Raw genomic sequence first — 9,317 nt, forward strand, 5'->3', positions numbered from 1 at the left:
AACATACAGTATATATTCATACACACAACACATAAAATTACCAGAATTCATTTAATTTATTTTTTAAATATAATCATTAATCCCGAGCCTGAACTCTGCTACTGTTCCATTAGCAGCACCCTGTCACTCTTCACATCTCGTGACTAAAACGAACACTAAATGACCTGAATCACCTGTAGTGGTAGTAGGCCTTGGCCAGGCGGCCCACGATCCTGTCGTCCCCCATTACCACTATTCTGGCAGTATAGTGTTTATGCTGCTTGGTGATGGGAGTGTGCATCATGGTGGTTCCTGCCCTCCTCTGCAGCGTGCCTCCTTTCCTCGCCCTCCCTCCGTTTCCTCCTTCGTGATCCTCCAGCGTGTCCTGCATCAGCGCCATGGTTTCCTTCACCGACGGCCTCATCTTCATTCCTCCACGTCTGGACAGCCTCGAGTCCTGATCGCTGTGAGAAGATGACATCGAACGATCATTCCCAGCAGATCATGTTACAGCTACACTACGCTAAACTATGGGTTCCGATGCTGAACACTTTATTTCAATGTGCAGGAAGTGTTGTCAGCATTTCTTACGTGTTGCTGTAACTGAATCATTTTGTTGACCTGCAGTGAGACTGTACAAGCAGCATTTTATTTTGGTCTGTCTTTCTGTGGATGCTGCACTTCTGGGAATGTTTATGTGGGGGTTAAACACCGGTTTGAGCCAGTTATTAAAAGGACAACAGTGGATACAACCTCCCAAAGCAGAAGTAAAAAACAAAGTGTGGCCCAAAAAATAAATGCTGAAGTACAAGTAGCATGAACAAACCATCATGCTTGCAAAAAAATATATTAGTCACACCCAGTTTGCTGAGGACAGTCTCAGCTCCTTAACACTGTACCCATATATGTCTCTCAATTAATAGGTCAGGGTAAAATGACTCATTTATAGTGCCCTCTGCTGGAAAAAGTTATGGAGTGTATGTGATCCTACACAGTCACACATAAACAATAAAATGTATTTATAAAAAAAATCAAGTTTTAACCTCTTGCCAGGTTCCTGCCATGAAGTGCTAAGGCTGGCGTTGTCCAGAGAGGACGACGGGGAAGAGTCCGCGTTGGCAGGGAGGTCTCTTTCAATCCCGCTGTCGGTGGACATGACGGAAAGTCGAGTGTTTTCAGATGCGATGAGTTCAGTGGGAGCGTCTCCCAGCTGATAGTCCTCCTGCTCCTCGCTGAGGGAGAACGAATCTGACATGAAGGTAGATCGAAGCCACTTGGCCACCTCCCTCCCTGTCAACAAATACAAAAAGGTATCATGTGAAAATAAACGAGAGAATTCGTTTAATAAACTGGTGCAGCCACACAATTAAAAATACTAATTTGGCTTGTCCTGTTATCAGAGGTGATCTGTGATGTGTTACATTGGTTGTTTAATGATTTAAATGCGTTATCAGAGGTGATCTGTGATGTGTAATAGTGTTTTACATTGGTTGTTTAATGATTTAAATGTTTGATTTCTTGTGAACGTTCTACCGACATAGTAAACCACACTGGAAGTTATTAATAATGAGGCTTCGATGTTAAGTTTGAGATCCCTGACTTCAAGTGTTTGCCAAGTGCTTTTACAAAGAAAACAAAGTCACATCCAAACATTCGCTGATGAATAAATAACTGGAAATCTAGCGACTGTTTTCCAAAGCCACAGAGATACTGGATTAAAATTAAAATGGTGAAAGAAGATGAAGACCAGATGGACGTGATTATTAGTTAAAATGTTTTTGTTATGGTGTGTAAGAAAACTAACTTGTCCCTGAAGTGTTAGTGTTTGTTTACTGACTGACTGACTAACACTGCAAAATTACAAAGGACTGAATGGATCAATTTGTTGAGCGTAAGCGTGGCTTGTATAATGAATGACTTCACACTCCACCATTCAAGGGTCACACACAAGGGTCTGATTCTTCAACAACTTCCTTCAGACCCCCCACAGACGTGTCAATCACTCACATATGTCCACTTCTTCTGTCCACAGTTGAACGTCCATCTCTGGGTTAGGAAGAGGGGAGTCACACAGCAGCCCAGTGGACAATGGCTCTACACACACACACACACACACACACACAGATACACACACAGGAAGAATGAAAGGAAGAGACAAAAACTGTCACAAAAACACTCAAACAAAACCCCGAGACCTCCCACCCACTCATGACTTCCTCCATGTCAGCTCTTCTGTCCGACTCCCTGCTGTGATGAGCTGGACGCAGGTTCATCAAACAGGCAGCTGACACGATATTGATAAAAGCACAGACAAACGTGGATGTCATGGAAATAGAAATCCGGTCTAAATAAAGACACAGACCATTGACAGACAGGACACGAGGACATGTCTGTGTCTGAGCCCAACAGAAACTGATGGGTCAAACATCTATGAACGTAGATTTAAAGAAATTTAAGTTAATTTGATTTGAATGATTTCATCATGTGGATTATCCATGAAACTGGCGTGAAACCTTTACATCGACCGGCTGATCTATTTTTTTTTCCTTTCTGTTTGATGCAAGATGTTGATTTATCACGAGTAATCCTGATTAACGTAATTAATTACAAGCACGAGTAATTGTGATTAATTGAAAAATGTATTGTATTTTTCAGACTTAATTGTGATTAATTCCCCTGGTTAATCTGATTGAAAAATGTATTGTATTTTTCAGACTATAAGTCGCACCAGTGCCCTCTAGTGGCTGTCAGTGTGAAAATACGTACTGAAGGCTGAAGTTTAGTCTTACCTGAGTCTTTGTTAGTGAGGATTTTACTGTACAGCTTCTCCAGGCGTCTTCTCAGAGCCCCCTCCTCCGCTCTGCCTGCCTCGTTCACGCTCTGCTCAAGAGTCGCCAACACTTCCTGGAAGTGCGACTCCACGTCTTGACCCACGTCCTGTACCAGAAACACACAAACACAGTGAACTGTGAGTAAGTGCACACAGTGGCAACAGCACACGCAGGAAGATAAATACATACAGACCGGGTATTAATAGCAAAGAGGTTAAGGGCCAGTTTCATGTGCGTGTGTCAGCCTTTGTGTGCATCCTGCTGAGGTGTTACTTTAGGGCGACTGCCAAGAGACCCAGTCCACGTACACCTCAGAGGTCTGCACACAAGACCTCTCATACACATGAAGGAGAGGGGCGACTCTACACGCAGCGTCAATGAAGGTGTTGCACAACACTTCTCAGTCGACTGGAGCAGCTCGGCATCCGTTTATGAGAAGAGTGAAAAAAGCAGGCACAACTCAAATGCTCTTTAGATCAAAGTATTCTGCTCTACAGAGCTGTTCCTTTGTACATATATACATACATATATAAATATAAAAGATATACATATATGTACATGTATACATACATATATACACATAATATATATATATATATGTTCATATTTGCATACATATAATATATACACATATATACACATAAATATATACATATATGTACATATATACATACATATATACACATATAGATATATAGGTGCATATATATGTGTCTAATGAGCCATGTCAACACTTCCTGTCCCGTTTTGCTCACCAGTTTCGTGACACTATTCACAGCTCAGCTCATAAAAACACACGTACATAACTGCATCAAAGCCACAGACCCAGCTCTGACAGCTGAAAAGAAACATGCACTTGAGTGATCATATCAGATAAGAAGCATTCAGGGAAAAGACAGCGGCTGAGCTTTACTATATAATATCTGTGACGGTTTCACTGACCTTCAAGGCCTGGGCCAGTTTTGGTCCATGGCAGTGCTCTGGACCTAAAGCAGCCTGGATGGAGTGGTGGACAACATTGCGCATGTGATCTAGAGGGCTCAGAGCGCCACCTGCCTCCACAGCTGAGGCCTCGATGTCGCCCAACATGAAGTTTCCCAAAGAATCAGAGAAGACCTCTGGGTCAGCCAAAACAAAAACTCTGCCAGGGTCAACGAGACAGACATAGGTCAGGTACAACAGATCAAAGGACTAGAAAATATATATTTTGGCCCAGTTGAACTTGACTGTAATAAAAGCAGAACCTACTTCTCCTGACAGGGGTAGTAGTCGTTTTTTAGTCTCTGCTCTGCTGCGACCATCCTCTGGTACATCAGACCTGTGGTTACAGAGTCATTCAACAACACACAGTGACCTCCGTGTCTTACAGCGTCAACAGCAGATTTTAGCAGCCGTTGTCACGACGATAAGATTGTGTGTTCTTATCAAAGGAAAAGAAATCTGAAACAGGTTAAATGCTGATATAGTTTATATAAAGATACAGTTGTATTTTCTTTTGTATGTTTATGTATTTTTATACAGCTATTAGGAACATTTTTTAAAATAACATTTGGAAAGTCACACATTTTACGTTATTCGTGGTTAAGAAATAACTGTTGAACTTTTTGAGTTTACATTTGGACGATAACCAATATCACTTCTTTACTTTTTACATTGATATGAGAAATAAGTTCTGCAACATCACTGATGTAAACAGAATTTAGTGATGCTGTAATGTTCTGTGTTAAATTTTGCTGCAGTTTTTAATCTGCTGCTCTGTTTTTTTTTTTATTTCTACTCACATAGTGTTCTTTTTGCTGGACCATACAAATATAACAATTTTGGGACAAATTAAGTGCATTTATAATGTTACAATTTTTAATAATTATATTTTATCCTCTCTATTTTTTACATTTTTTACATTTGGATCAATGAGAGTGCCTGTAGTGTCTAGGTTTAACAGCTCTATACCTGGAATGGCCCGTTCAGTCTTCATCTGTCTGGCGTAGCTCAGACCGACGGTGCAGTAGGGTTGAGGGAACGTCATCAGTCTTTTGCAAAAGTCATAGATCCGCTTGTAGAGCTCATCTGGAATGTAGGCCGTCTGGTATACCAGCAAACACACACAAAAAATACAACAAGTTGGAACTAAAGCTGGTGTGTTTATGTCAGTAAAGGTGCTGTTGTTGTTGACAAATAAATGGTGTCTGAATGCTAAAATTATCAGAATCCATTTCCTTGTTTTTTTCTGTTCCTGTAATAATGAAAAAACAAACTTCCTCATACTAATTCAATTTGCAATAAAAACCTGCAACTACATTGCGGTTACAATTATATCACTGGTACCAGCCACAAAACTGTCAGTCAGGTGGAGCGTCTGCTACAGTATGTGGAACAAGGTCGGAGACATGACACCAAAAAAAAAAAAAAAAAAATCAGTTCCTTTAAGTGTTGGAAATTCCAAGTGGTAAAAATCCCTTTGTGTATTACCTGTAGTAATGTATAGTAAAAAATACTCTACCTGAATGATGGCATACATCAGAGTGTGGAGCAGAGGAATGATGCATTTGCGAGAATCCCATTTTTCAGCCTGCACAGAGACAATACAGCTGCACTTAACATTTGAAACAAAAAAACAGAAAAAGTCTAGAGCGGCAACAGTTCAACTACAGGAGACAGTAGTCAGGAGACACGTACCCTTTCCAGCTCCTTTATCAGAACCCACACCAAAGAGGAGCTGTTGGCAGGGTTGTTTTTCACCTTCTTATGAAGCGTCCATCTGAGCATGCCTGTAAACACACACACATTATGCTTCATTTTCTCACTCATCCAACATAAAGCAGGTCTGACAACTAACAACAAACACATCACAATGTGATTGAGCGGTGATGAAGCTCTGCTGCTGTTGTTGTTGTTGTTGTTGTTGCTCAGTAAATTACCCTTGTTAATACAGTCCATGGGTTGCTGGTTCTCCGTCTCCCTGGGCATCACCGCCTTGATGCTGCGATACAGCTCCGACTCTGGGACAGTGGGGGAGCATCCAACTGAGTGTGGAGAATGTTGAACTACACATGTATAAGTGGAATTATTGGATGGAGATTATATGTCATTCTGCACATGCTCTATAATGCCTCACACAAAAACACAATTAACGACATTTGTTCTCATATTAACGACATGTCACCTGTGGAATTTATATCCGACAGGTAATGATGTAGTACACAGTGTGTTGTTGTACCTTTTGGATCCATGACCTCAGGTGAGTTATCCCATTGGACGTTGTTGGCCATGGCTCATTCACATTGTGGTTCTGTCAGCTGTGTTTAAGGACAAGACACGAACAGGAAACTTCAGTCTCTACGTCTGGTTGGATACAGTATCTGAAACACTACAGTGTGCAGGTTCAAAGACAACGGCCACATTTTCATATGCACTCGACGATATGTTGTTCATTTGACATTCCTGACTGTCAGTAAAACTCTTCGTATGACGCTGTATTCTTACAGCGTCATACGAGAACTCAACAGACCTGAAACATTAGCGGGACTAAGTCAAACAGTTGTCTGCGTTACGTTCAATTTGATCAGGTTTTTCAATCCTGAAAAGTGAACAATTCAGTCAGTAAAAAAATCTGAGCAAAAAAACACTTTTAATAATTTTTTTAACTGAAAAAAAAAATTTAAAACATGATTTAAGGCCAGACAAGACAGAGAAAATGACTGAAGGAAGTTTGTGAGAAATATAGACTTAAGCAGAATGAATAAAAAAGAAAAAGAAATTCAGTCGACATGTTTCAAAGTCATTCATACTGAAAAAGAAAAAGAAATTCTTGAATTTTACGACAGCTCAACATCTGTCGACATGTTTCAAAGTCATTCATACTCCTACACAAGTCTGAGGAGATGAAAAACATCGTTCGAAAAGATCCACCGCTGTGAAGTCACACACCTGTAGGTCGAGAAAAATGTCTTAGTGCTAAAAATATGACAACTCACCAGGTTCCATAGAGACACGAGGTCCAACTGCAGCAGCACACACATACACACACACTAGCACGCACGAGTGTTTCCTATGCTTTGAAGGAAGCGAGCGAGAGACACAGACGGGGAGTGAGAGAGAGTGAAAAACCCAGGACAGCAGTTCATTGCAGGGTAGCATTTCCTCTTGTGAGAACAAGACAGTCAATGATGGGGATTAGCTCTACCTACGTTTCTAAGTGGGGGTGTGTATGTGTGTGTGTGACGCAGAGCGAGAGAGAGAGACAGAGAGACAGAGAGAGAGAGAATGTTTGTAACACACAGTGCCTTATCACCTAGTTGATCAGGTCAGTCGTTCTTTTTCAATCAGGTTTATTTCAGTACGATGTGACTGTTTCTGTTTTTAGTCTGTTTTTCCCCCCTTATTTTCTACATAACTCTGTGACTCACCTTTTACTCTCACGCTTTCCCTGTCCCCCACTCAAGCAAGCATTCACACACACACACACACACACACACACACTGCAGTCGTGGTCATCCCAGGGCCACAACGTGAACAAAGACATGATTTAGTCAGTCATGTATTAAGGCCCTGATCCCCAGATGAAAAGCACTTTTTTCAGCCACGGTGAGTTGTCATCTCTGCTCCAGCAGCTCGACCCTGCTGTTTTCCTGTTGTCTACGCCGTGGTTTGACTCTGACTCTCTAAGAGTCTCTCCTTTTTCCTTTCATTGTCTGTTTATTTGACACAAACAAATACGAACCGCGTCGGACTGTACGGATATAATGCACCGAGCGAACGTGCACGTACGAACACACTGCACGCACGACACGACACGCTGCTGTTTCAACTTACACCTTCTCTTGTTAAGGTCGTCTGCTTATAGGGTTACTTAAAAAACTGATGTAACCCACACACACGCACACGCATGCACACCATTTCCTGTTGGTCTGAATGAGTGGGTAGATGAAACTATATATAGACAGCAAACAGAAAGCAGCAAAAAGAAGCACACAATTATTTACTTCATGACTGGCGCCACCTCTGCTTAGAACGTGTCAGAGTTTTCAACTGCAGCAAAGTCTTATCGACAGAATCACAAAGATATGATAATGCAGCCACTAGATTACTACTGTACAATGGAGATGGTACTGATGCAGGGGTGTTTAATATGTAGGTCAGATGATGAACAAGATCAAATAAAAAAATATATATATATAAATGTAACTCTTAAGTGTGACCATATACTGTAAGAATTTAATTTAAGTACCAAAAAGAATATAATGTCATATTATGGTACAGACTGTTTCAGTTAGATGTGTTTTTTAGTGCTTTTGCCTTACAGTCAGAATGGTTCTAGTTGGAGCCTCTGATATGGTAACTGCCAAAGGTGTTCAGTATATAACCTGTGTTGATGATAAATCATAAAATGTAAGACTGTAGGCAAGAAAAATGAAAATAGAAATTGATTGATGATGTGTTCCTGGAAAGAAAAATGCTGAGTTTCTGAAATGTTCCAATACCTGTGCAGTTTTTGTTAGTGCTACTCTCTGAAAAATGTCACATAAAAATGTCACATAAAAATGTCACAGTTGTCAGTTGCTGCTATAGCTATGTGCCACATGCCAACTCCAGGTGCAGGTAAAACAATACTTCCTCTGTGACTGTTCACCTTTTATTGTCAATCTTCCCCTCATCTGACCTTTGCCTTCAATAATAAATCAGCTCTAATGCTAATTTAGGCATAACACAGACATCTCAGAAAACAGGATGAACATGGAAGTGCGCGCACGCGGAGGCGGGGATTAAAAACATAAAACAGATTATTATTTATTTTTGTTTTCATGAATGGAAATCCCCAGCCTGCGATAAAAAAACCTTGACAAAGTGGATGAGGTCGGAAAGTACCTGCAAAAAGTGTAGCACGATCAGGTTAATCCTGAAAAACGATGACGTGCACAGAAGTGTCAGGACGGAACATTTAAAAAAGAATGTGTACGTCTGGAGGAAGCAAAATCCTCGTTTCAGAGCAAACTGTTTTAGTTATGCTACTTCTGGTGGTTTAACTAAACCGGCAGGTTGCTCTGGTTATAATGTTTCAATGTGGTAAGACACGCAGAAACAGAGACACCGCGAATAAACAACATTTGACTGAGCAGGACCAGGACATCCATTACTGTGATTTCCTGCAACAATAAGTTGGACAATATGAGGAAGCCCTCCTGCAAAAGTCAAAGACTGTGTGTATGTGTGTGTGTGTGTGTGTGTCATACTGTACAGAAACAACTTTTCCTAATGAGGCAACACTTAATTTCTGAGACTGACGTTTGGTTCAGACATGAAGTCTGGATCAATCAAGAAAGGTCATCTTTGGTCATAAGAATTAAAAAAAAAATGTCCTTGTAAAAACGCCAAGTAAAAACAGAGTCCACAAACATACCCCGCATCTGCAGCAACTGTCAAATTGGGATTTAGTTCAAAAGTTTTGCAATTAGTTACTTCAGTGTTGACACAACTGCAAGTCTGGCAAAACAAGGAGAAGATTTATGT

The 9,317-nt window shown here is 40.8% G+C and overlaps 1 protein-coding gene across 6 annotated transcripts in view; it reads right to left on the minus strand.

The window, feature by feature from the left end:
- Positions 1-9,317, minus strand: part of pik3r6 (phosphoinositide-3-kinase regulatory subunit 6) — an 18,438-nt gene that overhangs the window by 3,756 nt on the left and 5,365 nt on the right. The window contains exons 1-12 of one of the 6 annotated variants that reach the window (XM_025058407.1): positions 6,785-7,755; positions 6,028-6,106; positions 5,729-5,809; positions 5,487-5,578; positions 5,311-5,379; positions 4,761-4,893; positions 4,059-4,128; positions 3,753-3,951; positions 2,769-2,916; positions 1,987-2,073; positions 1,023-1,269; positions 174-443 (exon numbers count right to left, since the gene is read on the minus strand). In XM_025058407.1, coding sequence (XP_024914175.1) covers positions 174-443; positions 1,023-1,269; positions 1,987-2,073; positions 2,769-2,916; positions 3,753-3,951; positions 4,059-4,128; positions 4,761-4,893; positions 5,311-5,379; positions 5,487-5,578; positions 5,729-5,809; positions 6,028-6,079 — 1,448 coding nt within the window. In that variant the 5' untranslated portion in view covers positions 6,080-6,106; positions 6,785-7,755. Of the gene's footprint in view, positions 1-173; positions 444-1,022; positions 1,270-1,986; positions 2,074-2,768; positions 2,917-3,752; positions 3,952-4,058; positions 4,129-4,760; positions 4,894-5,310; positions 5,380-5,486; positions 5,579-5,728; positions 5,855-6,027; positions 6,107-6,784; positions 7,756-9,317 lie in introns of those variants that run through there. The other 5 variants (XM_025058406.1, XM_008316770.3, XM_008316772.3 and 2 more) reach the window with 5 other exon arrangements.

Source organism: Cynoglossus semilaevis, chromosome 9 (genome assembly GCF_000523025.1).
Source record: "Cynoglossus semilaevis isolate Cse_v1.0 chromosome 9, Cse_v1.0, whole genome shotgun sequence".
Lineage (NCBI taxonomy): Eukaryota > Metazoa > Chordata > Actinopteri > Pleuronectiformes > Cynoglossidae > Cynoglossus > Cynoglossus semilaevis.